Raw genomic sequence first — 27881 nt, 5'->3', positions numbered from 1 at the left:
ATCGATAGATACGTCACTGTAATCGATAGTTTGGTTAGCACATCGCTATTTGTATCTGAGATATTCTCTCAGTGCGGCTCATTTTTAAAGATAGTCGTTTTGTTGCTGCCATCGTCGTCGTTTGTCGGTGCTGTTTGTTGGTGCGCGGGGTTTTTTATTTTGTGCTAGCTTTAAATTGGAATACAAATTTGTTAAGCAGCCGTTGCAAGAATTTCAAAAATACCCACAAAGATTTCACTCTAATCTGTCGCTAATTTTTCGACCACAATTTACCATTTGTGAATGCAGAAAAGCCGAATACGCATCGAGTTCGCGTCAAACACATACATACATAAAAAACACACAATATTTAAATTCTGCCACCTACAATTGATATACCCAAAATACACGTGAATTGCGAATGCATACAAGAAAGATACAAATAGAAAAAAATCTAAGCAGAAGAAAAAAAATTGTTAGTGAAGAAGTGTGTGTGTGTTAGTAAAGTAAAGTGAAGTGAGGTGAAGTGAAGGGGAAGGCAGAATAAGTAGTGGTGACCTGTGCGCCTGTAGTTGTTGTCTTTTCCATCCGTGTGTGTTACCCTCCCCCATTTTGCAGGCGCTTGTGTGAAGAGCATAGCAGTATCTCACGCTATGGGTAAGTCTGATTGTAGTTGTGTTGTACACTATGCCGACACTGTGTGCGTGTGCTTGTGTGTGTATGTTTGTGTGCGGTGAGCGCACGAAATTGCGCAAAGGCAAAAGGCCACGACGAGCGCCAAGTGAAAGAGGGTGGCCCAGCGCTCTCTCTTTTTCTCTCTCTTGCGCTCTCTCTGGTTGGCTCTCTTTTTTACTATCTCTGCCCGTCACTCCTGTATGCGTGTTGTGTGTGCTCTCAGATTTTGCTGTGTTCGTTTGAGTGTGTATGTATATATATGTGTGTGTGTGTATATATATATATATAGTATTAGTTTTGATGGTATTATCGCATTAGTAGCGAATTATGGCACCGCCATAAGCAAAAAACCAGTGCCTGCATTTGTTGTTGCCGTAAGTGTAGTTGTCAGTGTGTCCCTATCTGCATATATATGCATTCGCTAATCAATATTGACCAGCTGCTTGTCATCTGAGAGGGCAACTCTGTCACACACACAAACACCCATGCACACACACACTCGAACACGCACACATATGATTGGCGGTCGTCGTCGTCCACTCCCCATTTTGGTTCTCAGCTGCGATGACGTCAGTGTTGTTGTAAGAACAAGTTTTTTTTTACCTTTCGACGACAGCGCCCCAAAAAAATTGAGCCAGTATCGGAAAGAAAGAATCGACGAATCGGAGATTAGCTGACCGCCTTTAAACGCCAAGCTCAAAAATGCATGAGCAGCTCTGCAATTACACACGTTACCGTTAGGGCGTCGGCATTCATTAGACCTGTAAATTTACCGTTCGCTGTTGCGCTGGGAACCAAATGCATCATCAGCAGCAGCAGCTGAGCATTCCTATAAGTAATTCTAGCCGCTTGCCCTTACAGTGACTCCTCGCTCATTGAAAATATGGGAACCGTTAATCGAATTGCGACTGGAATACAACAATTTAGGTATTCGCCTGTAGAAGAATATTGCAAATAGATTATGTAAAAAAAGAGATGGAGAAAAGAAGTGCAATTTTAATAAAAATAATAAATGTTAAATAAAAATATATTAATACATTTTCTTTGGGTTTTACGAGTGCTTGCACCTCTTTAATGAAATTGCACATCTAAATAATAAAATGAATAATAAATAATAAAATGAATCAAAATTGATATTAAAATAAAATAAAAAATAAGTAATTAAGAACATTCATAATATGTTGATTTATCAACAATCATTATTTGTTTGGCACCAGAGAGCATTTTTTATATCGAGTTAACACTTTAGTTGCATTGCCCTTTCTACTTGCTGCTGCCGCTTCAGCTGCTGTTGCTGTTGCTGCTGCTGCTTCTTGGCTTCTTGGTTTCTTCAGCAATTGTCAATGATTAATTACACTTGGCTCTTCGTCCGGTTGTTCTCTGCGGCCGTAATTAAGTTCATGCATGTGTGCTCCTCACTCTTCCATTGAGCACAGCAAAACACTTGTAGTTGTGTGTGCGTGCTCAAAATGCCTAATTGACTGGGGGCACCCTCTTCAACATATTCCCATTCCCATCCCCTCTGCGCAGCCCACCGCACCTTAAATGGAGACAAGTCCATAATAATAATAATGTGCAGTGCTGCTCATTGTTCGTTCAACGATCTCTACGCAAAAGGCTTAACAATAGCCATAGCAACAACAACAACAAAAACAGCGACAACCACAACAGCAACATAAACAACAAATACATCTGCTGAACAACATGAATTCATGACGAGCGCATTGACTTCCAATTGGGCCTCGTTTTTGGTTGTGGTTTTTAGTTTTTAGTTTTCGGTTTTTATTTTTATTTATTTTTTTTTTGGTTTTTAGTTTTCGTTTTTACTAGTTGTGGTTTTTTTACTTTGTTTCCTTTTTCGTTTGCATTGCACACACAAATGAAAACGAAAGGGGCTGCCCCCACCGCCCCACACACACACACACACCCACTTTGGGGGCACTTTTCTCATTTATTTGGTCGTCGTCGTTGATTTGTTCACGTCGCATTTTGCTCGCTCGCTCGTCACTTGTCGTGCATTCGCCTGCATTTCATTTCCTCCCTGCCCAACCCCTGGGAGACGGGGGATACGGGAGATACTGGTACGGGTATGGGTATGAGTACGAGTACGGGTTATATAGGTCAGAGCACTTGCCTCCTAGTCGAAAGAAAGAAAGCGGCTCCGGCTCCGGCTCTGGGACTGGCACTGGGACTGGGACTGGGAGAAGAGAGGAGACATCTCGACGTCCGTTCGACTAATTGAATATGCTATTTTTGTAGACAGCCGCGTCATCAGCGTCATCCACTCGTATTCACGTATTTCGCTGCGCTTTTCTTTTCACTTTTCGTCTAATAAGCATACAGGAAACACTTTCAACTTTGGACGCAACGCATAACAAAATGCCAGTTGTGAAGAGTTCATGACTAAAAAGTACCCTGAACCCCAACATACCAAAATGATTGATGTTTACGTGGAACACAAATCATAAAAAATTAGATGAGCAAAAGTCACAAAAAGTGAAACGTCTTTTTAAGCTAATCAGCTTATTAGCTCTTTTGTCGAATGTTAATGACTACAGGGTACTCTGAACCCAAAACACTTTCGTATTTGTCTATAAATAGAAAATTTCAAATTCAAGCAAATAAATAAATTGCACAAATTTTGTATGTGTTTGTTTGTAAAATGTATTTTTACGTATATATTTTCTGTGCTTGAATAATTCTATATTGTGTAGATAACAATTTAAATTCCTTGAGCTAGATGAAGCTTATATACACATTTGTAAAATTGCTTAGATAATAACGAAACACTTCTATCAGTTTGTAAATCTTTTACAAAAATATATTCACTTCGTAATTCGATTCTATTCTAATTCTATTTGTAGATGTTTATTTTTTTTTGCAGTATTCAGAAAATGATTATCAATTAAAGTTTTATGTTTGCTTTATTCAAGCTTATGATAGTTTCAGCATACCTCAAAGTACGCAAGTTGATTACAGGGTACATCGTTAACCCTAAAAAAATACATTACGTATACGCCAGGTTGAGCATATATAGCATAAAAACACTTGCAAAGCAATTTCAATTTGATGAGTAATTTCGGGAAATATAGATATGCATATGTATTCGTATGTGGCATATATGTATATACATATGTATGTATTTGATTATGTTAGCGCTCTTAGCCACACCATAAATATAAATACGAACAGACATAAGCAGAGCCAGTTGAAGTGTGTGTGTGGGTTTTGAGTGAGAGATGAATGTTTTCATCATTTTGTTTGTTTGTCTGCAACATCTTCAGACCATGCAAACACATCATATATGTACATGGAAATATTATTTGGATGCTGTCTCTACTGCCTTGACCTGCATTATCCTCGACATTATCCTGCCGCAGTCGCAGACTGTCAAGGATTTGACGCACATTCAACTGTCAGGGGAAGCAACAAAAATGGTTTCCCTCTGTTGTGGTTGACATTGGCCTCTTCAGTGTCAGCGAATAGTTTTCCTTTTTCTGTTTTTCACACACACACACATTTTCCGATTCGATTTTCCGATTGGCTTTGTCTTTTGGAGGTTAGGAATGTTGACATTTTGTGGGGCGCGGTTGAAATTAATTAAATATTTGGCCTGCAGTTGACCTCTCGCCAGAGACAAAGAGAGAGAGAGAGAGAAGAACTACTCAGAATATTTAACCTTGGACTTGCCCCCCCTTTTCCCGCTCCATGGAACGAGTTTTTGTATTGCTTTTATTTGTGTGTTTGCTCAAATGCAAATCCAAATTCGAATACGTATTTTGAATGTTATTCTTTTGCGTACAAAACCAGTTTGTGAGGTTTTTTTTTTTTGTTTTGTTTTATTTCGTGTTTGCCTCAACTCCAATTTACTTGAAGTCGCAGACTACTCGGTTTTTAGTGGTTGCTCTTCGACTCTCTGCCGACGACGATGACGACGAGGATGACATCATCCGGCGTGGCGACACTAAAATCGCTGCCGTAATTATAATAAAAATGTGTGCTCAAACTTTTTTTCTTCTTCTCTTATTATTGTACATATATAATTGCCAACTGGAACCGGGTCTGGGTCTGCGTCTGTGTCTGGAGTCGAGGCCCCATCTGTGATGATCTTTCGCATGGAAATGCAAACTGTTTAGAGTTGCAGCCCTGTAATTAGCACAAAAACGCTAATACATACGGGAGGGGTGCAAACCGAGGGGAGGGACACAAGTCAATAATAAACAAAATGCTAAATTCAATAAGCGAAACGTTGAAAAATGTGTGTGATTGCATAATAAACAACGGGGCAGCATGAATAAAAAAAAGATTAATTGAAACGAAACACACACGTATACGTAATACACACACGCACACACACATGTGTGTGCGTGTGTGGTGTGTGTGTGTGTGTGTGTGTGTGTGTGTGTGTGTGATAACTTCGAGTCTCATTCATTGGACATACGTCATCATTCTAATGCGAGTGTAGTTAACGGTTTTGTTGCTGTTTCTCTTCTCTTGCTTATCAATAAATTCTATTTTGGAGGCAAAAGGAAAAAATACAAAAATCCGAAACAGCTGCACAAAAGCAAACAAAAAGAAAAAAAAGCATTGAATAAAAGTCAACAACCAAAAACGAAAAAGTATTACAAAAAAATGAAAAATAATGAGCATATTTCATATAATATCTGATTATGTATTTCCAGGGAAATTATACGTTGAAAAAAGTTTCATATTATTTGTTCACCTGAAAGTTTTGCTATATATATATATATATATATATATATATAGATATTGTTCGCTCTGCTATTGTTGTTTTTGTTTTTATCTCTTAAAACAATCGGGCTCGTCGAGACCGGGGGCTATTTTTTTGGGCCCGGCATAAAGCGGCCTTTTGAAAAGATCAACGCATCCGTCATGGCCGGCAATTTGTTTCGTTTCATTCGACAACATGATGTCGACCTGTTTGTCATATTCCCCCAATGCCCCCTGAGCTTCCTCTACAGAGTCCCCTATTTTATTTGGATAGTTCTATAAAAAAAAAGCTTTTTATTGTGCATTTTGTGATTTTGTCATAATACCATTCTATTTATTATGCTTGATTATTTTTTAGGCAGGTGAAAGCGTTGCGAAAGCAAACATCAAACTAAGATTTCAAGCCACTTTAAAAATTGGGCGCGGTTCTTGCATCGATAATTGGACTTAAAATAAAATACGTACCATTTCTAATCGTTTTGTACGCTTTAAAAATAAATATACAGATCATTATCAACAACAAATAGCATAAACAAACATTTTATTATCTCTCTTATCTAGACATTATTTATAACTGCTTTTCAGTTTGTAACGTTTTTAGTTTACTTAATTTTGGCAATTCAATATGCTTTAGAACCATGAAATCATTTTTTTTTCCTCTTTACTGTTTTATACGCATCTTATTAAGCTTTATTGAAATATCGGAAGTATTTTTAAAACTAAAAACACAGACAGACTCTTTCTGTGTCAAAATCCCTCTGTTTTGCACACACTCTTAAGCAAGTCTTAACTTTTATTAATCCATGAGATTGCTTTAAAAATTTGTATTATACATTATCTAGTCTGGCTTCTTTCTAGATTATTTTTATATTTTATTCCCTGCATTTTGATAGCGAAGCAATCCTTGCAATGTCTCTCTCTCTCTCTCTCTCTTTCTCTCTCTCTCTCTCTCCCTCTTTCGCATTCTTATCGATTATTCTGTTTGCCTTACCTTATTTCCTTTTTTTTACTCTTATCTTTACACCCTTTACTTACGTCTGTGCCACATTTTTTTGTTTAACTTTTTATCTTTATATGTACCTGTAAAAGTGCTTCTATATATATATATTATAAGACAACTGCTGAGCAAGTCAAATAATGAGAAAAATATATAATTACATTTAGAGCGAACCAACTTCACCTTTGTTCTGCCCGCTGTTGCACAGTTGTGCACATATTCTTGATACAACAAGTAGAGCCACTTGTAGTTCTGCTTCTACAGATAGTATATATATATATATATATTTTTGGCAAATGTGTTCCGCCCTTGGCCTTATCAATGATAAGATTAATTGCTTGCCTGTCACGCATGAATCATGCTGAGATACCAGAGTGTGCCAAGACTTATTAGGCATATAAATGAATACATATATGTATATATACACATATAAATATATATATACATATATAATACATAAACTGTCATTTTAGATACAAGTACACAAGCTTAGATACATGACAATAATACTGCAAGATATTTGAGAAATCTGAATACAAAAACACACCACACAACTGGATTATTGAGCTGGGTATTCAAACCGCGCTCAGACGATTACTTACTAGCAAAATGGCACAAGGTTTAAGTATTATTAATATTATCGCATCACATGCATATGACATCAGCAGGCGCCATTGTGGCGTATACGTAAGCTTTGCTGCGTTTGAATGAATGAATGAATTAATGAGTGCTACTACTAAACTGAAAAACAGACTGTTTTCAAAAACAAAAACAATTATTTTACGCCTCTTTGTTCCATAATGTTGTGTTTTACCAACACTCAACATTTAACTAATTTTCACTCTTTCATTTGTATCAAAAAATTTACTCTGCAAAACAAACTGTCCTTTTTAAAAACAAATTAATTTCGCGCTATTAAAATCGATAATGTTGCGCATCGATATCGATTAGCCGTATTTGATTGATTAACCAACACTCAACATGTATTCAACTAACTTGGTCTATCTTTTGTTTTGCTTCGTCTGTTTCCAGGTAAACAAAAAATCTACTGTGCGAAATGCACAAAGAAATGCTCCGGGGAAGTACTGCGCGTGGCCGACAATCATTTCCACAAGGCGTGCTTCCAGTGCTGCCAGTGCAAGAAGTCGCTCGCCCAAGGCGGTTTCTTTACAAAGGATGGCTCCTACTTTTGCATACCGGACTATCAGCGTCTGTATGGCACCAAGTGCGCCACCTGCCAGCAGTATGTGGAGGGCGAGGTGGTCAGCACCATGGGCAAGACGTACCATCAGAAATGCTTCACGTGCAGCAAATGCCAGCAGCCCTTCAAGTCAGGCAGCAAGGTGACCAACACTGGCAAGGAGGTGCTCTGCGAGCATTGTGTCTCCGGCGGCACAGCGCCCGCCTCACCGGCACGCCAATCGGCCGTCACGTCGCCCGCCCCGCCAGCGGAGAGTCCCACACGGGCGACGGCGCATCAGAATGTGACGAGCGGCGTGCTGTCGCATAAGGCGCATCTGAAGGAGGATTACGATCCGAACGATTGCGCCGGCTGCGGTGAGCTGCTGAAGGAGGGCCAGGCGCTGGTCGCCCTGGATCGGCAATGGCACGTGTGGTGTTTCCGTTGCAAGGCATGCAATGCGGTGCTCAATGGCGAGTATATGGGCAAGGATGCGGTGCCGTATTGCGAGAAGTGCTACCAGAAGAGCTTTGGCGTTAAATGCGCCTACTGCAATCGCTTCATCAGTGGCAAGGTGCTGCAGGCTGGCGACAACCATCACTTCCATCCGACGTGCGCACGCTGCACCAAGTGCGGCGATCCGTTTGGCGATGGCGAGGAAATGTACCTGCAGGGCAGCGCCATTTGGCATCCACGCTGCGGTCCAGGTCCATCCGAGTCTGGCATTATACTCAATGGCGGCGGTGGTGTTGGTGGCAGACCAGGCACCACCACATCGGTCACCGGTGGCGCCTCCAATGGCAATTTCACAGACACCGAATGCGACCGCATGAGCTCCAGTGCGCTCAGCGACATGGTATGTGGCCCAGTTCAGGCCAAGCAGACTTACAACTGCTCCTGCTACTAATCTGAATGCTCAGCAAACAAATACACACGCTACAATCACACACATCCACACACACTCTACACATACAACTTGACCTGCCTCTTTGCACATTGCGCAATTTCTTTTGATTTTAATTATGATTTATTTTAAGTTTGTGTTTTTTTTTTTTTTTACAACTTATTTTGAGCTTGCCCTTTGAATTTTTATTTCGTTCGTTTTGCAGTACATCCGTTCCAGAACACCGAGTTTAAATGGTTCACTTTATTCCTCTAGCCGCAAGGTTTGTTTTATAATTTCAAGTACAGTGGTCGCTCGCTAATTGGAATAGCTACAAATAACAAGTGATCAGAAATGAGAAACATGCTCTATTTACTCTATTGGTTTTAACAATTTAGAAATGTGAAATTTTTAGGTATTTTTGAAAATGGGTAAAATTAGGAAATTGATAAAAAAATTGATTTGCATTATTTATTTATTGATTATAAGGTAAAATTTTAATTTAAGTTTAATTCCCTATCTATTTCCTCTCTTTTCAATTCATTCATTTACAATAATCTTTTGTATTCTGTTTATCATTTTAATTTGTTTCAAATAACCTGGCATTTTGAATACAATAACGAAGCATTCGAATAGTTGAGCGATCACTGTATTATTATTTTTGATTTATTTATGATTTAAACGAAAGCTTAAACTAAACCCAAATGCACCGCATGCCGTAATCAATAAGCAATTAATTCCATTTGGAATACTAACATTCTGGATATATTCCACAGCACTATCGCACGGTCAGTCCGGGGCTGATATTGCGCGAATATGGCAGACCGATTGGCGAGGATATATCACGCATCTATACCTATAGCTATCTGACAGACGCGCCCCACTATCTGCGCAAGCCGATCGATCCCTATGACAAGACGCCATTGTCGCCGCATTTCCATCGGCCCGCCTCCTATGCGACAACGAGCAATGCGGGCTCCGTTGCCGGAAGTCGTCCGCCATCACGGCCCCATTCGCGTACGCGCAGTGCCATGAAGGTGCTGGTGGATGCCATACGATCGGAGACGCCACGTCCCAAAAGTCCGGGCATGAACAACGAGGAACCCATTGAGCTGTCGCATTATCCGGCAGCCAAGAAGCCGCCACCAGGCGAACAGCCCAAGATCGAAAGAGATGATTTCCCAGCACCACCCTATCCCTACACGGATCCCGAGCGCCGACGACGCTACAGCGACACCTACAAGGGTGTCCCAGTCTCCGATGATGACGAGGACATCGAAAATGGCAAGCGAACCAACGGAAAGGTCAAGAATGGCGAGGAGCAGACGTAAGTCCACAGTTATTATTATTATACCCTGTAAAAAATGTATATTACAGAGTATCTCCTTGTCAATTTTCGTACATATTTCTAACTGAAACTCTATTTAAACAGACGCCTGCATCGTGAGGCTGAGCAGCTGGAGAAACTCAATTCGGGCATTGGTTCGGTCATTGCCAAGGACCTCAAGGAGCATGCCAAGTACAGAAAATGGAAGCAAAACAATCTGGATCCACGCAATGCATCGCGCACGCCCTCAGCCTCCAAGGAGCCGCTCTACAAGTTGAGGTACTATCTAATTGTTTGCAGATTGCCAATAAATCACTATTTGCTAAAGCTGATATTCCAATCTTGGTCAACAGATACGAATCGCCCATTGGTGCATCGCCATCTCGCCATTTGGATCACCAGAAGCCCTTCTATGAGGATGAGATGTTTGATCGATCCACCAGCTATCGCGGCTCCCTGGGCAAATCGCTGGGCAATGCGCCCAGCTACAATGGTAATCATTAATTAATGTGCTTGAGTTAGTTTATAAAAACCTACTCGCAGGAGCGCGTCACGATTATTGCGTTACGTCAATTTGTATTATATCTAGACCAATTACGTTTATAGCCATACATTCCTATCGCTCGCCGCCCAAGCCCGGATACGGATTCAAAACGACCACCTTGCCGCCTTACATACGCAACGGCTACAGCTCCGTAAGTGCTGACTGACACAAATTCTGTTGACTCTGTTGCCTCCCGGTGCCTGTTTGGTGGTCACTTGTCTTGTTGCTAATACTAAATACTACAAATCCTATTAGCTATATCTCATTAAGTACCTAACACTTGTCTTCCCATCTGTTGCTCACTCCCAAAAAAACACATTTGTCTCTTTCTCTCATCCATTGTTCTGCTGCTGCTGATGCTGCTGCTGCTACTAATGCTGCTCCGGCTGATGGCTGTTGGTTTTTTCTTGGGTCTAACATATTTGTTAACATCTCAACTGGTTGGTCTGCTGATTCTATTTGCTACCCCAACTACGTACTTATTTATATGTGTGTTTGCCTATGCTGTTTGTTGCCACACGCACACACACACACACACCACACACCCTAATAACACACGCATCCACACTAACAACTCTACTTTTAACAATCAAAATCATACGTCATCCAACATACATCCAACAAACATACTACACACATCATACAACTGTCGGCTCAGTGGTGAGCGCATTGCGTCATGTACCCAAACCCGGATACGGCTTGGCCCCACGCTCTCACACATTCAGTTCCACAACATCAGCAGCCGCCACGATGCATGGTGCCACTGTAAGAAATGCTTTGGTTGTTGTTGTCTTTCTTCTATTTTTGTTTTCCATTTCTGGAATGCCTAAGCTTAACCACTTGTTTTTTATTAGTCAAGCACGTAATTTATTTGTTTTTTTTTTTCATTTTGGTTTTGGCATGCTTTCTGCTGCCTGCGATTCTTAACTAATTTGATTTGCATTTTCATACCCCAAATAGGACTTTTCTTATGGAGGCCTCGGCGACAAAACGCACAGCACAGATCTAAGCTGCGGCAAATCAGAGGGTAAGCTTTAAATACTTTTTGCCCATACTCCAGCTTCTCTACATAGATCCTTTTGATTGATATTTTTTAAGCTTCGGTCGACTCAATTACTGAGGGCGATAGGCGCGCTTTGATGGGCGGTGATTTGCCCGCCTCGAGCACATATTCGGGCGCTTTGTCGTATCATTATCCGCAGGCTGGACTCATACGACGCAGCCTGCCAAATATGGCGCACTCGATGCTGGTGCACGAACCGGCCAAAATCTATCCGTATCACATATTGCTTATAACGAACTATCGTCTACCATCGGATGTTGATCGCTGCAACCTGGAGGTAAGTGCTGATATATCTTCGTTCCCAATATATATCAATTATTAATACTTGTATGTTCTTCTTTTGTGCAGCGTCATTTGTCAGACATCGAGTTCGAGCACATTTTGCAGTGCGTCCGATCGGAATTCTATCGGCTGCCCCAGTGGAGACGCAACGAGCTGAAGCGACGCGTGAAGCTCTTTTAAATGGTGCACCGCTCTTATCCACAGCGGCTGCTTGCGACGAAACCAAATTGAAAACAAATACCTATACTTTTGAAGGTTCTTCACTATTAAACAATGGCAGCAATAATAACAAAACAGAAAACAAAAGAAAAAAAAACACAGAAGAAAAACTATGCTAATTTCACAGCCAGTTTTTTGAAACACGCTTTAAATATATAGTTGAAACAAAAAAAAAATATAACTAAAAACAAACAACAAAACAAGAAAAGAAAAGGAACGATATAGTTACATTTGAAGTATGGACCGCGCCACTGGCAGTTCCAGTTTATTTTTTTAAGCATTAGTTGCGCTGATAACTATTTAAATTCTATAAGAAAACCAAAAAAAAAAAACAACAACAACAAACAAGCTACAAACTAAGCCTCGGCATGCCGAAGCTTAAATACCCTGGCAGAGAGAGCTACTAGACATAAGCATTTAATAAGTCTGCTATTAAAGTCCGGATATTGTTCGACTCGACTTTAAACTAATTAACTAATTAATCCCAACTGATGGGCCAGTCTATGGTAATGTGACTCTGCAAGGGTGAGGGAATAAAAATGTATACAAATTGCAATTAGTTAAAACACTTTGGCCAGTCAAGGTATTATCTTGCATGAAAGCTTTTTATAAAACTACAGCGGCTAATCCAATGAGAAATGCATCAAAGAATGAGAAATGAATGTACCTACTTACAACAAATTCAACAAGCAACATAATTAGATGTCTGTTTGTGTGTCTATGTGTGTGTATGTGTGTGTGTGCGTGTGTGTGGGTGTGTTGCATTCAATATATACATACGCGCTAAACACTGCAAGTTTTATTTATTAATATATATATTTTATTTATTTAAATAGAATATGTCAAAGAATAAACAAGATATAATAAAGCAGGACAAACCGAAGCAATATCCAAACTTTCTTTTTTTAAATATAAAATGCCTCTTGATTTACCTTATAATATATATATAATTTCGTATTCACAGTAGACATCGTGTGACTGGAATGTCCCGAAGACAAACAAACAAACAAACATATATAAATATTGCGCTAAGTTTCACAGATATCTTTTTTTTCTTGTGTGTTTTCCCGAGATTCTCTATGTGGAGGAGTGTATTGATTATTGGAATGGGCTAGTTTTGCTTTTGGAGCGTGTCATCTGTGCGTAGAGCGTATGTTAATTGGGTCTTCATTACCGTCAGACTGCTGCCAATAATTTGCTTGTGATAGATTTGGCGCGTGACAAAGCCGATATCATCGTAGAAGTCACGCTCGTTCTCCTGCCACTCGGATATGGTGCACTCCAGCGAAGCATAGCCGGCATTGGCGCAATTCTTCGAGACCAAACCAATCATTGGTTCCATGATCTTCTGAAACGGATAGTTCTTGGCAATGGCAAAGCGATAGATCCAGGCTGCATTGTAGACAGCATGATGATTCTTTGCACTTATAGTGGCCACAATTCGACGACGAAACTTATTCTTATAGGTCTCATCGAACGGCGCATTCTCCATAAAGATCTGATAACTAGCCTCGTTTGGTGCACAACGAAAGATGAACGGCTCATAGCATTCGGCAACCAAGGATTGAGAGGGCTTCAACTATTTAAACGAAAGGAAATACATATCATGTTGGTGTAAGTTGTGCTAGTTATTTACCCTCATTAGCTCCGTTGCCTTGGCATAGAAGGAGAAGTAGGTGCTGGTGAAGAGGAAAAACAGACAGCCAGGTATTGTGAGGACGCAGAAGAGCAGCGGCACACCCAGAAATATGAAGAATATGGCCCAAGTGATGACAATAAACTGCAGCGTTATCTGTAATGCAGATGCACAAAATGCACTTGATCAGGTCGAAGGGCGAGGCTTTCTTTCTATACCACAGATGCACCCACGCTCGTAAATAGATAAGTCACGCAGACGTCGGGCTTAGATTTTTGGCTTGCTTACCTCTCGAAAGCAGACCGCAAAGAACGACCTGGATGAGAATGACATGATGTAGTCCCGCATCAGATCCTGGCATTTGAGTTCGTCATCTTCACGGTAATTGCGTATGACGATAAATGGTTGCATTTGGTTCCACTTAAATTAAAAACCTTAAAATCCTAAGCCGAAATTAAAACAAAACAAAAACAGTAGCAAGCAGTGCGACCAGCGTGCAAAAATACCATTAAATACTAATATACACTTTGAATACGTATCGATGCTGCTCGATAATTCATGGCTGCCAATCGATACACACAGCAATCGACTGTATTTCAAATTAAAAATTTCACTTGAAATGAAAGAAAATTGTAATCGATTCAAATCATTTTTTATTAATGAGTAGAATAGAATTTATAATATTGCATTATTGAGCTTAATGCTGGTTCATTGTTTCAATTTTTCCAGCAGAGCCCTCCCTTCAATCAGACCCTTTTCGTTCTCATCCCAGCCTGGAGTCACCTTCTTAGCATTCTCGTACCACCTAGTAACGTTCGGGTATTTGCCAAGATCAAAGTTGGCCATCGCAATAGTGGAGACTGTGGCCAAAATGGAAATATCTGCGATTGTCAATCTATCGCCCGCAACATACTGCTGTCCCTCAAGGAATGCGTTAAGGAAACCCACTGCCTCCTGCAATTTCTTGAGGAGCTCTGGATCTGCTGGCTGCTTCTTTGTGAACTGGGGATAGAAATAGTCTGCAAAGGACTTATAGAGCGTACCCACATCAAAGAATAAACGTTGATTCACAACCGCACGTCCTTTCGGATCCTTGGGATATAAAGCATCGTCCTTGGCATACTTCTCAACCAAATATATTAAAATGGCACGAGATTCGCACAGAGTGAGGCCATTGTCGACGATCGTTGGAATCGCACGTTGTGGATTAATCTTTGCGAATTCGGGTTTCTGGTGCTCCTGTTCAGCAACATTTAATACAGTTTTGTTAAACTGAATATTCAGAGCCTTGCCGATCATTAGGATCGAACGGCAGTCCGATGTGAGAGGCGAATAATATAAATCCATAGTTGATTTCAAGTGTTTCGACTGAACGGTAAACGTTAACTATAGTTGTCCACCAAAAAGTAGAGGTTTATATACGCTTGTGCAAAACTGATAAGCACTTTTTTGTGGTATTATTATCGCTCAATATCGTGATTTGATTTTGCACTGCAATACGATTGTGTTTTGTGAAAGTTCATCGTTACAATCCCCTGGTTTTTTTATGATAACCGAATATTTACTGCAATCAGTAAGCAGACAATGCATAGTGAATATGCTGAAATATCTTTTGTTGATATTATGCAGTATTTAATTTTTTTTAATATTTATAATTAAAAGCAGTGTAAACATAAATTGCTTTTGATAAAAACGCTTTCATTTTGAAAAATGGAAAAGAATGTATAAATGTACATCCGTATGTACTCTCAAACATATAATTGCTGTTATTTAAATATTCTATTTTGTTCATTTTATATTATTTAAAATGAAGAGCGGTGTAAACTTAAATCGCTTTTGACACATATTCTTAAATTTGAAGATTGCATTTCATGTTATTTGATAGAAATTGAATAAAGTTTGAATTCATGTACTTAATGCTGTCAAATATACAATTTATTTACATATATGTACTTATTATATATACTATCTAATATATATACCCTCGAAATTGCATTACAAATAGGCCCGTCGTTACAAATATGCCCATTTACGTTCATCGATACTTATCGATGCCGCACTTGTGCATTGTTTTTTTTGTAAAATTTTGCATGTGCGAAAATTTGGTCACTCTGACAATAGGCGACTTGTGCATTTAGCCGCATTAGCGTTTGCATTCGGAAATTATAATCATTTAACTCGCATTTATCCTGATTCCTGGGAAAATGGAAGACGGCCACATGGGGGAAAAATGTACAACTTTGGAGCATGCAAGCCAAGATCAGCAACGTAATTTTATTTGCGGCGTTATTGAGGGCTTCTACGGCCGGCCTTGGACAACCGAGCAGCGAAAAGATTTGTTTCGCAAACTGAAAAAAATGGGCATGGACTCGTATATGTATGCGCCTAAAGATGACTACAAGCACCGGGCATACTGGCGCGAGCTCTATACAGTCGAAGAGGCCGATCATCTATCAAGTATTTCAATTCTGATTACAATTCTCTTTCGGCTCGTCTTGTAAAATTGAACATATTGCAGGTCTGATTTCATCTGCTAAGGAGGCTGGCATTGTTTTCTACTATGCTCTTTCGCCGGGTCTGGATATGACGTACAGCAGCCAGAAGGAGATTGCAACGCTGAAACGTAAACTGGATCAAGTGTCACAGTTTGGCTGCGAGGCATATGCGCTGCTCTTCGACGACATCGAATCGGAGTTGTCCAAGGCCGACAAGGAAGTGTTCCAGACCTTCGCCAATGCGCATGTCTCGGTAACCAATGAGATTTTCACTCACTTGGGCTGTCCCAAGTTCCTCTTCTGCCCGACGCAGTATTGCGGCACACGTGCCGTCCCAACTGTCGTGGATTCGGAGTACTTGAACACACTGGGCTCCAAGCTGAACAATGTGATTGATATTCTCTGGACGGGCGACAAAGTCATCTCGAAGACGATAACCATTGACTCAATAAGGGAAATCACGGAGATACTGCGTCGTCCGCCTGTCATTTGGGATAATCTGCATGCGAATGATTACGATCAGAAGCGTGTATTCCTTGGACCGTATTCGGGTCGATCGCCGGAGCTGATACCCCATCTGCGTGGTGTTATGACCAATCCGAACTGTGAGTTCTATGGCAATTTCATTGCTGTGCACACGCTCGCCTTCTGGTCACGCTGCAACCTGGACTCGAAGATGAACAGCTCGCTGAGCGCCGATATCAAACTGGAGACTGAAAACGAAGACGATCTGCCCGCAGAATGTCTGTCCAAGAACGTCTATCATCCACGTCTAGCTCTCAAGTAAGAATCAATTTCAGCATCCTCAACTTTGAAATTCACGTAAATCTTTGCCCATAGAAATGCAATTTCTGAGTGGCTGCCGGAGTTCTTTGTGGAGAAGGAGGCGTGGGGACCGATTACAAAGCCGCAGCCGCAAGTTGAAATGGTTATGCCGATTATTCCGATAATACCGTCGCTCAACACGTGCATGAGTCTTACGACGACGACAACAACGTCGACGAATACGCGCACGGTGCCCGAGGTGAACACCACCCAGTTGCAGGCACTGGCCGATGTGTGCAGCACAGTTAGCTCTACAATGGCGCCAATTTCCAATCCAGTGATGAACTCTTTGGTTTCACCGACGAAAGTTGTGACAAACGATGACATTATAAATCCCATACGCACAACTGTTGCATCCAATATTGAGTTGCCAAAGAAGATACCCATTTCCATAATGCCAGTGCCCGTCATGGAGACCAAGAGCGTTGAGGAAACCATTAAGCTGAGCTGCGAGATATTCGAACCGGCCAACAAGGCGGAGCCTCTCAATGAACCCTCCAAAAGCGATCTCACGCCCACATCCGATGACATTCTCATTGATGGGAAGCGCGAGCAGGTGGCGAATTTAAATGTCGACACGATGTTGGATGAAAACTTGAGTCTCAGTCCATTGAGTGGTGCCGGCATCAATGAGCCCATGGAGTGCAGCAGCATTAACTCTCAGATTTCGCCCAAGGAGGCCGTCAAACTGGTTACCGACGATGTTGTTATGGAGGAATCGGGAAACGATGCGAATGTAACCTATTTAAAACCCAGTAAAACCAATTTATACTAATTAAATTCAAATTTCAGAGTATGCATGTGGAAAGTTCATCAGCGTCACCGGAATCCACTGCGGAAATGCACGACGAAGTCGATGATGACCAATTGGGCGCCAAGTAAGCATTGCATCCAACTTAACCAACCACTCATCGATGATGTTCTCTTCTTTTATTTAGATCCACTGCAAGCTGCAATAAGATAACTTTGGATGATTTGAACCTGCTTTGTGATTTATTCTATTTACCCTTTGAGCATGGCAGTCGTGGCCTGAAACTACTCAGCGAGTTTCAATGGCTGAAAGTCAATGCGAATGTGCTGCTCCAGGATCACAGCAGTGGCAGTAGCAGCGACGCTAGCAAGTCCATTAAGCCAGAAGTGAGTGAGTGGATGCAGCGCAGCGAAATTTTCTCCGAGCTTTGTGGCTGCGTGCAGAAGTTGCTGGTGAAGATCGCCTACTGCGAGAACAAGGAGATATGCCACAACTTGTATTCGTATGTGTGGGACATATCGGGTGCACTGTCGCTGCTCAATTGCTACATCAAGTGGCTGTCGATGGCAAAATTTCCGCAGAATACATCCTCATTCACTGAGGGCAGCTACACGTGTATGTCTCAGATTGATGCATTTGTTGCTCACATTGATTGACTCAATTTAATGGTGTTGTCCATTGCAGGGTTTAGCAAAGGCTGGAAAGAGGCTTTCATGTCCGGCGAGCAGGAACCATGGGTGTTTCGCGGTGGCCTCACTGCAGATTTGCAGCGCCTGATGCCTGTTGACTCGGCCAATGATTTGTTCGTTTACAAGTTGCCCGAACAGCCGACCGCAAACTATTATCTACTGAGGCCATATCAGCATCAGGATGAGCAACAAATAAACGCAATCTGCACACGCACCTACATGCAATGGCAGAGTGAACCGGATGGCGATGAAATCCTACTGCCCGCCCAATTCGCTGACATTGTGTCGGACGCTATGGTTGGTGGTCACTTGACTCTGCATCCGGAACTCTGTTTGGTGGCCTATGACAAGAGTAACTCGATTGTTGGCTATGCCTGCGCCGCTTTGGATATTAATTTGTTTAAGCGCAATATGGAATTATGCTGGCTAACTGAGCTGCGCGAGAAATATCCCAAGACTCTGCTGGATGACACCGCAAAGTCGCACAAGCTTGTCTCAAGTTTTGTGGAGCGTTTCCACATGCATGTCGACGAGGTCGTCTGCCCCACCGAGGTCTACGGCACCTTTCCGGCTGTGATAAGCGCCGCAACGTTGCGGGAGGCGGAACAGCATGATAATGGCATAGCCAAGCGACTCCTGACCGTATTGCTTGCCGCATTACGCGCCTGTGGCTGTTTCGGGGTGCACGCCTGCGTGCCACAAGAAGATCGGGAGCAAGTGAATTTCTACACAAAGGTTGGCTTCGTTGACATCTATCGCGATGAGGGCAGTAAGTGCATTTATTTGGGTCGACGCTTCTAGCAGGCAGAACAAATGCTGCAGTTCCTCTGAAATGGCTGCCACAGAATTGATCACTGCCAGGGATGCTTTTTCCTTGCTTCGACATCTGGTTTCCTATTCGTGTATATTCGTCTCAATGCGCATTATTCGTTCTTGATAACTGGCGTTTTTTAAAAATATTTTTTTATTGTATGTATTATTGTGAAGATCTTTTATACGACTTGTCCTTAGTTGCGACCAATCTCAGTCCTGTGTACACCCAATTAATGTGTATGTCGACTGTGCCCCATTATCTAGCATTTAACTTAATTATACGTGCATAGTTTCTCTTTGCCCCACAAGCACTGAAGCAAATAAAAAAAACTCAAGAAACTCGACTTATTAACAATAATAAAATCAACTTTTATTAACTATTGCTTTGTTTGCTGAGATCGTAGAACCAAACTGTGTTAACGCCGTCCTCAATGATGCGTTCGTGCTGCAACTGCGGCAGTGGGAAGCGGCACGCTATGATTTTGGCATTGTGCGGACACTCGGCAATCAGCTTGTACTCCAGATCCTGCATCATTTGCTCCACACCAAATATAACCACATAATTGTAATCCTTGATGTTGAATTTCCAGAGATCACGGCGAAAGAAGCTCGATTGCTTGCTGACGCCATGACGCAGTGCAGCCAGTCGGGAGTAGTAGACCAGCCATGGATTCAACTCCACGCCGTCTGTCTTTAATTCTTTCACATGCTGGGCCGCCGCTAGACAAGATTACATAAGTTCAAAATGTGACTTCGAATGGGCATAAGTTGAACTTACCCACAACGATGCGTCCGTCGCCGGAGCCAATGTCCAGTAGCTTGCCGCTGGCATTACGTGGCAGGAAATGGAGCACGTTTTGTATCTGTTCCGTTGTTGCCGGAACAAAAGGAAGACAGAACTTCCGAAATGCTGGCGCCACAAACGAGGCACAAACAATTGAGAGGCCAATACCAATGCCCCCAGTCACACCGATCAACAGTTTACCACCGGTTGACATGCCAGATTTCTTCACTGATTTTTGAGCACTTTCATTTAGAATTTCCATTGCAAATTCAATAATTCAAAAATATCTTGATATCAACAAAACACAGCTGATCTGCACAACATAGGATTGCGGCACATTATTAGCAAACGCTCAAGTGCTTTATATTATTTGATTATGCGAGTTGAGATGTAATATCAGCAGTGATCGATCGCCTTTGCAAACAAAGTATACTTAATTATAATTTATAACTAATATTCAAAGAAAATAAATTTCAATCGCCTGCGGTCGATTTAAAAAATTACATGCCTGTGCAGGGCTGGAAATTAAATCGATACATTGTCAGTTCGACGTAAAGTATCGAACAGTGTTGCACTATTCAGATTTATTGCCGAGCATCGGAGTATACACTTATATTGGATATGTGGCAACACTTTTTTCAGTCGTAGCTTCCTATTACAATTTTCCACGGGTTTTTCGTGTGTGTTTTGTCGACGAAAACTAAAATTAAATCGGATTTTAAGTGAATTTCGTGCTGCACTAAAGTGGTTAAACGTTAGACGTGTGAAGTTTTATGTGCACCGTGTGTGTGAGTGGGTGCAAGCGTAAAAATGGCGAACGTAAGGGACAGCGACACATCATTGTGGCTGCATAATAAACTGGGCACCTCAAACGATTCGTGGATAAACGGCTCAATATGCTCGCAATTGAACAAAGAGGTTTTGCGCAACATCAAAGAGTGTTTTCCCGATCTGCAGACACAGGTCAAACTGAAATTACTGCTTAGTTTTCTGCACATACCCCGACGTATGGTCGAAGAGGTAAATCTACAAATCTTGTTGGTGTAAAATACAACATGAAAGAAAAAAAGTACACTACCATGTACACACATACACTGACACCAACACGCACATGCACGAACACGCGCATACGTAAACGTACACGGATACAGACACACACACGCGCATACACACACATGCATGCATGCTACGTTGGTGAACAAACGCCAGGTTTTCTTTAATAATAACCATTGGGAATGGACACAAATCGTTTAATAAGCGTTTAATGCAAAATGTCAAAATGTGTATTCTATTAAACAAAATTATAAATTGATGGTATACAAACAAGTGTTAAGCGGATTTTGTTTTTTGTGCTCGCTGAAGAAATAAGAAATATTTCCCGCCACTTCTGCGCGAACGACTTGTGTGCATGTGTGTGTAAGTTTAGTGCTGGTGTTTATTGTGCATGTGTGTGTGTGTGTACGGAGCTTGTGGGCGTTAAGCGGGTGGTCAACACAAATCTGTTGAATACACGCATACAGACATGTGTCGTCATTAATAAACGCAAACACAAAAATAAAAAAAAACGGGAATTACATTGTATATGTTTGTGTGTTTGCGCGTGGACACTGTTAAATGTTAACAGTGCGCTGTTAATGTGCCACATGATGTCAACAATAGACGAAAAACCAGTTTTTACTGCGTGCAGGAATGTTTTGATAAATTACACTTACAATTGGGCATGCCACAATCAAAACATTGCTGTAATGCCAACTGTTAACTAACTGTTAAATGTTTACAGTTTACAGAAACCATTGAATCAATGAATGTTAAAACTGAATTTGATTTTGATTTTGCAGTGGAAAAGCGAATTGGAGGAAGTCATCGAGGTGGCTGGTTTGGACTCTGAACTGTGGGTGTCCATGCTGGCGGAGACAATGAAAACATTTCCGGCAACCAGTTCGCTGAATACAGAAATCTCCGATTACGAGGACACACGGCCCATTTTCACCGATATGGTCAACGATTTGCGCAAATTGGTCACCAAACACTCGGATCTGGGCATGTTGCCTCTCGAGTGTCAGTATCTAAATAAAAACGCATTGATCTCGGTGGTAAGTATATATCCCACAACCCTACCACAAAATTCAAAGCCAGACACTTCATAGTTTTCCCCTTTGTGCAACAGGTTGGCCAGCAGCCGGCGGCAGTGAAGCATTTTACGCTAAAGCGCAAACCGAAGAGCGCCCAGCTGCGCACCGAGCTCCTCCACAAGTCAGCGGATGCGCAATCCTCGCTGAAGAAGACATCGGCGTCAGCAGTACCGTTGCGTTCGCGTGGCATGCCACGCAAAATGACGGACACCACGCCGCTTAAGGGCATCCCCTCCCGTATGCCCACCACGGGCTTTCGCTCATCCAATGTGCCCGGCAATGCGCAGCGTCCCAATCTCAGTCGTACGCCCGCGGGCCGCAAGGATGGCGGCATCAAGATACTCGAATTCACAGAGCAGCCGCTGGGCTATGCGGCAGCGAAGAAGCGCAAACGCGAACAGCAGCTGGAGGAACAGCAAAAGAAGCAGGAACAAAAGCAACAGGCAGCAGCAGCGGCCGCTGCAGCGGCAGCTGCCTCCACCACCAACAACAGCAGTGGCGACAGTCCGACCGCAGATGCGGCGGTGGCCAATGCTGCTGGTGGTGGTGGAGAGATGCCGACCACGCCCACATCATCGGCAAACAATAGTTTTGAGATTAAATTGGAGCCACAGCTGAACCAAAGCAGCGGCAGCTTAGACGAGCAACCCGATGATGACTTTAAGACACCCGACGAATTGGCCAGCAAATCATTGCAGCCCGAAACGCCAGAGACGCCGGAATATGCCGCAGCCACGCTACAGTTTACCACTGCTACGGCTGCAACGGCTGCTGCCACGCCCACACGTCAGGTGGCCATCAAGGCGGAGACTAAAGCGAAGTCAACCAAATCGGTGGCCAAGATAAATAACAACAACAATAATAACAACACCAATAACAATAACAACAACAGTTATCATCAGACGCCGAAACGCATCAAGCAGGAGATTGAGATCAAGAGCGAGGAGATCATTGTGCCGGCGAACATAAAGCTGGAGAAGATCGAACCCACATCGCAGACGACGCCCATCCGCATCGCACAGTCAACAGGAACACATCAGCAGGCCACATCCACGCCACAACAGCAACAGCAGCGCATCATCATCCAACAGCAGCCGGCACAGCGTGCACCGCATTTACTCATCCGTACTCCACCGCAGCAGCAGAAGCGTCTCGTCAACAACAGCAATGCAGCGACTAACAATGCAGTTATGGCCACAACATCCACAGCGACGGCAACGGCCACAACAACTGTGGGCAACACTACTATCAAAATGGAGAAGCTGGACATTAAACCCTTGCTGCGTGTAGCAGCTGCTTCCGGCGGCGCAAGCATCAGCAGTTCCAGCACCAGCAACAACACGACAACCACAACCACCCTATTGACACCGCAACAGCTGCGAAATGCGGCCAATCCGTTGGCCAATCTGCCCAACAACATATCCGTTAAGATTACGTCGGCCAAGGCAAAGGCGGCGGCGGCAGCAGCAGCGGGTACCAGCTGCAGCAGTCAGGCAGCAGCAGGAGCAGCAGCACAGCAGCAACAACAACATCAACAACAACAGCAGCAGCAACCCATATTGATAAACAGCTCCACACCAGTCATACTGGCCTCGTCGCCCAGCACGCAGCGTGCGGTAAGTAGAACCAAGTATAACTTCTTATTATTATAATCTGCACAGCTTGGAGAAGTGTAAGATGATCGTACTAAGTACTAAGTACTAGAGCCTTGTTTGCTGGAAACTAAATCTATTCTATCGTTTACAGAGAGCGCTCGTCGCAGCGAGTTGCAGCAGCACGGCCAGCACAACGACGACCACAATACCGTCGCAAGCAATTAAATCGATGCCGCTTAGTCAGCTGAAGACGGCCACCAACAGTGGTCCGGTCATCATCTCGCAGACCATTATACAACCAGCGAAGCGAGCCCAACAGCAGCAGCAGCAGTCACAGCCAGGAGCAGCCACATCCAGCGCGGCGGCAGCAGCAGCCCAGCAGCAGCAACAACAACAGCAGCAACAACAACAACAGCAGCAGCAATTGCAGCAGCAACAGTTGATTGCATCTCCGTCACAGCCACAAACCACGCAGTACATTCTGGCTGCACCACAGCCGCAACAGCAGCAACAGCAGCAGGCCACGTTGCCAACGCTGACCTCCCTTTCACAAACTCGTCCGGCGTCACAGACAACCACAACGCTTTACCAGGCAGCCGCTGGGGGTGGCGTCAACAGCGTTCAGACGCCCACCAAGATACTGCTAAAGACGACGGGCGCATCGGGTGTGGTGATGACGCCGCTGCGCCAACATCCACAGGCCAACACAGTGGTGTCCACAAATCCACCGCCATTGGTGGCAACAACAGCAGCTGTGGCTGCTGCCGGCCATCAGACGCTCAACATACAAAATGTGCAGTTGCCCAATCGACCGGTGACCATTCAGCCCGCCTCACAGGCGGCCCAGCAGCAGCATATGCAGGCACAGTTGCAGCAACAGCATCCGCAGCACACGATCGTCGCGAATACGACGGCAACACAGCAGCCAAAGTTGTCGCAGGTGTTGATGCAACCGGGTGGCACCATAGCGGGCGGCACATTGAATGTGTCGCCGTCGACGGGCAAAAACAAGACCATCATACTCACCCAGAAGGGCGTCATATTGCGTAACATTGGCGGCGAGATGTACCAGATACCCATCAGCAATGTGGGTGGCTTACCGGCGCTTACCACAGGTGCCACGCTCATGACCACAACGGCGGCCGGTCCGCCCAGCCTGGTCAAGACGACGCCGGCGACGAGTATTCAACCCCACACCATACAGCTGCAACAGCCACAGCAACAGCAGCATCAGCAGGGTGCCCAGGGTGCTGTCAAGCAGATGATGCCCACGCTGATACCAACCAATCCCATTGGCGGACAGCATGTCATCGTGCAGCAACAGACCCCAACGAGTGTCATCGGCAATGTAAGTAGACTTTGTGGCGTTGCTATATAACCATTGCAAGATTAAATGCCAGACCAATGCATATATTAAATACCCTTGCAGAAATGCGACACATGTCAACAACATTGCATTGAATATATATCTTGAATTATTGCTTTTTTAAATACGATATGCACTGGCTAAAAAAAATAATAGCAAATCAATCAAAGAGCAAGACATTAATTGGTTTTTAATATTTTGCTATTTAGTATTCAACCCATAAATTAAAATATCTACTGCTAATGGAATTCTTTTCAATATATTATATACCGATAAATTAAAATAACTACTGCTTCTGGAATTCTTTTCAATATATATATATATATATTTTTTTTTTCCATTTAAAGTGATCAGTAGCAAAAAGTAGAGATCAAAATAATAGCACTACCTATTAACGCATTCTTTATAGAAATCGTTTACCTATTACTATTTATCATAATTATAGCTATTAGTTTTTTGTTTCTAACAAAATTCTCAATAAGTTGAAATAGTTCAACATTTTTTTACACAGTTTGTAAACTGTGTTCTAGTTTGTTGTCTTATTTAATATCATCGTCGTTGCTGATCACACTAATATACCCTGTCCCTTGTAATGTTCGTGTAGCCCTTATCATATAAGTTGTGCGTCTCCTCAAACCAGACATGTCAATCAATTTGAGTTGAGTGCACATCAGGCCATAAAATCGATAAAATACTTGAAGCATCCCAAAGGCAGCCAGGCATGAATTTTAGCATTGAATAAAAAGACAAAATCAGTCACTCAGTGAATTCAGTCGTTTGGAGAGTGGCAATGATTTTACCTGTCTGCAAACTGCTCACTTCAATAGTGTCAAGGGTGTGGGATGCCTTAAGTTCGACATTTAATTAAAATAAGTTGATTAAATTAAATAACGTTTTTTTTTCCTTTTTTTTTTTGTAGTCCACACAGCAAACGATAATACGGCCCGTGATAGCGAACGTAACCGGTGGATTGACCTCGCTGCCGCAGGGCTTGACGCTGATACAGCGCCCTGGCCAGCAGCCGCAGCTGGTGCAGGTGCAGGCGGCGCCGAACAGCACGCAACGGACGATCATAACACAGTCGGCTGCGGCGGCGTCGCAACAGCAGCCGCGCCAGCAGCAGCAGCAACAACAGATACTGGTGCAGCATAAGCCGGCTCTGCAACAGCGTTTGGTTACCTCGACAAGCGCCGCCGGCCAGCAGCTGTTGCAAACGAATAATGCCGCCGCCATTTCACGCACCGTCCAGGTGCAGGTCACCCAGCAACAGCAGCAGCAACAGACGAATGCGCCGGCGGCACAACAGCAGCAGCAGACACAACAGGCGCCACAGCGTCGAGGACTATCGCTTTCGGTAAGGATGGTGCTGGTTACTATGTGTTGCAGATACTAAATACTAATCATCAATCTCATCTCCAGAACGAGCACGTACACAAGGCCCATGAGATGTTCCGCAAAGCGAACCGTGTGTCGCGACCCGACAAGGCGCTCATACTAGGCTTTATGGCGGGTCTGCGCGAGAATCCCCGACCCAATACAGAAAACGTACTGGTCATCAAACTGGGCGAAACAGAGGTGAGTTGTTCAGAGGAGGACGAACGCAGAGTTTCCAGTTGTTAACTTTGTTGTTTATCTATTGTCAACAGGAAAAAGTGCAACAGGAGGATGGCAATACGGCGCTGTGCCTGGTGGAGTCGCATATCCGCCTGGACTACAACACCGGCGAATGGAAGACATTCCAGAACTACAGGCTGATGGATCAGAACGCCGCCTCATAGTCCACAAGGGTCATACGCATTGTACGCAAATAGTTGGGTCCATGAGCAGCGACCTGCGTTGTGTTCTCTGCGTATCCCGCATATGTGTGGCTTCTGGGCTTATGGGCTTGTTTGTTCATTGTCGTCATCGTCAGCGTCGTTGTCTGGTTCTGCATGGACTGCAATTTGCTATCCGCTAATTAGGCTACAAAATCCCGTTACCCCTTACCCCTCCGCCCCACCCACAATTTCCCGCTTTCAACATGCAAATGCTTGAAATAAATCAACTATAAAACAATTAACATTAATTAGTAGCTGTACAGTTTTTAGAATATATATATATGAATGTAGTATATATGCTAGAGCTTAAAACGTTTAGTAATCATGCCACAACACACACACACACATACACACACAAACACATTATTCACACATACACACGGAAACATGCAAGCATGATTAGAAGCACGCTTGACTGGAGACCCATAGATGATATTATGGAGAGGCACCCAGAGAATGGCAATTGCAAATGATCATAGAGACATTCACACATTCACACACTCATACACACGTACACACACACACACATATATGTATGTGCACATTTATATGCAGATAGATACATTTATATCTATGCATACTTAGCATTATGTAATTAGTTTTCAAGTAAAAAAATGTATAATTAATTTAGAAGGAAACATAATAACACTTATTTGGAGCCACTATTAACGCTCACTACTTATATTACAAACAAAAAAACAGAAAACAAGCAAAAACAATAAAAAATAAAAAATATACTTTTTATGAATATTATGAATGTATGTAAAAAAAAAAAACAAAAACATTTAAAAAACAACAAAAAACCCATTGGCAAAAGCAACTGCAGCAAAAAGTTAATTTAATCTTGAGTAATGTGTAATAGACTCTAGAATAAACCAACCATATATATGGCTTTAATGTTTACATCGTTTAACTCAATGGAAAAGTAGGCTGCTATTTATTGCACAATTTATCAACAATAATGATTTTATATGCCCTGCATCCGTAGTGGGGGAAGAATGGGTAAATGTGGGCAGGTGTGAGATATATACTACTTCTAGACCAATATTGTTAACCAGTCAGAGATCTAGTTTTGATTTCTGAATTTTTATAACGACT

At 42.7% G+C, this 27881-nt stretch overlaps 6 protein-coding genes across 9 annotated transcripts; 3 read left to right on the top strand and 3 right to left on the bottom strand.

Annotated features, from left to right (window-relative positions):
* The first annotated feature begins 97 nt into the window (after positions 1-97).
* Positions 98-12769, top strand: LOC6567350 (actin-binding LIM protein 3). 4 transcript variants are annotated; one of them, XM_001993797.3, is made up of 10 exons: positions 98-636; positions 7415-8418; positions 8672-8728; positions 9222-9772; positions 9878-10051; positions 10126-10265; positions 10379-10467; positions 11277-11343; positions 11415-11656; positions 11728-12769. In XM_001993797.3, the coding sequence occupies exons 1-10, from the start codon at positions 633-635 to the stop codon at positions 11839-11841; spliced, it is 2442 nt and encodes an 813-aa protein (XP_001993833.1). In that variant the 5' UTR covers positions 98-632; the 3' UTR covers positions 11842-12769. The 4 variants fall into 4 exon arrangements, with proteins under 4 accessions (XP_001993833.1, XP_032596265.1, XP_032596263.1 ...); XM_032740372.2 differs by lacking the exon at positions 98-636 and adding an exon at positions 6977-7001; XM_032740374.2 differs by lacking the exon at positions 8672-8728.
* A 49-nt stretch (positions 12770-12818) lies between these two features.
* On the bottom strand, positions 12819-13981 carry LOC6567351. The gene is made up of 3 exons (XM_001993798.3): positions 13805-13981; positions 13517-13672; positions 12819-13459 (listed from the first exon to the last, which is right to left on the bottom strand). The coding sequence occupies exons 1-3, from the start codon at positions 13925-13927 to the stop codon at positions 12992-12994; spliced, it is 747 nt and encodes a 248-aa protein (XP_001993834.1). The 5' UTR covers positions 13928-13981; the 3' UTR covers positions 12819-12991.
* Positions 13982-14152: 171 nt separating this feature from the next.
* Positions 14153-14869, bottom strand: LOC6567352 (glutathione S-transferase D1). Its single transcript, XM_001993799.2, has one exon. It carries the CDS (start codon positions 14861-14863, stop codon positions 14225-14227), a length of 639 nt encoding a protein of 212 aa, XP_001993835.1. The 5' UTR covers positions 14864-14869; the 3' UTR covers positions 14153-14224.
* Positions 14870-15652: 783 nt separating this feature from the next.
* On the top strand, positions 15653-19469 carry LOC6567353 (protein O-GlcNAcase). The gene is made up of 6 exons (XM_001993800.3): positions 15653-15973; positions 16035-16794; positions 16852-17572; positions 17629-17714; positions 17775-18202; positions 18272-19469. Exons 1-6 carry the CDS (start codon positions 15721-15723, stop codon positions 19075-19077), a joined length of 3054 nt encoding a protein of 1017 aa, XP_001993836.2. The 5' UTR covers positions 15653-15720; the 3' UTR covers positions 19078-19469.
* LOC6567354 (ATP synthase subunit C lysine N-methyltransferase) lies at positions 19438-20244 on the bottom strand. Its single transcript, XM_001993801.3, has 2 exons — positions 19868-20244; positions 19438-19809 (listed from the first exon to the last, which is right to left on the bottom strand). The coding sequence occupies exons 1-2, from the start codon at positions 20133-20135 to the stop codon at positions 19463-19465; spliced, it is 615 nt and encodes a 204-aa protein (XP_001993837.1). The 5' UTR covers positions 20136-20244; the 3' UTR covers positions 19438-19462.
* Positions 20245-20537: 293 nt separating this feature from the next.
* Positions 20538-27497, top strand: LOC6567340 (negative elongation factor A). The gene is made up of 7 exons (XM_001993802.3): positions 20538-20893; positions 21712-21966; positions 22041-23621; positions 23752-24948; positions 25886-26320; positions 26386-26541; positions 26613-27497. The coding sequence occupies exons 1-7, from the start codon at positions 20684-20686 to the stop codon at positions 26742-26744; spliced, it is 3966 nt and encodes a 1321-aa protein (XP_001993838.1). The 5' UTR covers positions 20538-20683; the 3' UTR covers positions 26745-27497.
* Positions 27498-27881: the final 384 nt, after the last annotated feature.

Source organism: Drosophila grimshawi, unplaced genomic scaffold, assembly GCF_018153295.1.
Source record: "Drosophila grimshawi isolate 15287-2541.00 unplaced genomic scaffold, ASM1815329v1 contig_311, whole genome shotgun sequence".
NCBI classification, from domain to species: domain Eukaryota; kingdom Metazoa; phylum Arthropoda; class Insecta; order Diptera; family Drosophilidae; genus Drosophila; species Drosophila grimshawi.
This window is presented reverse-complemented; position numbering and strand designations above follow the sequence as displayed.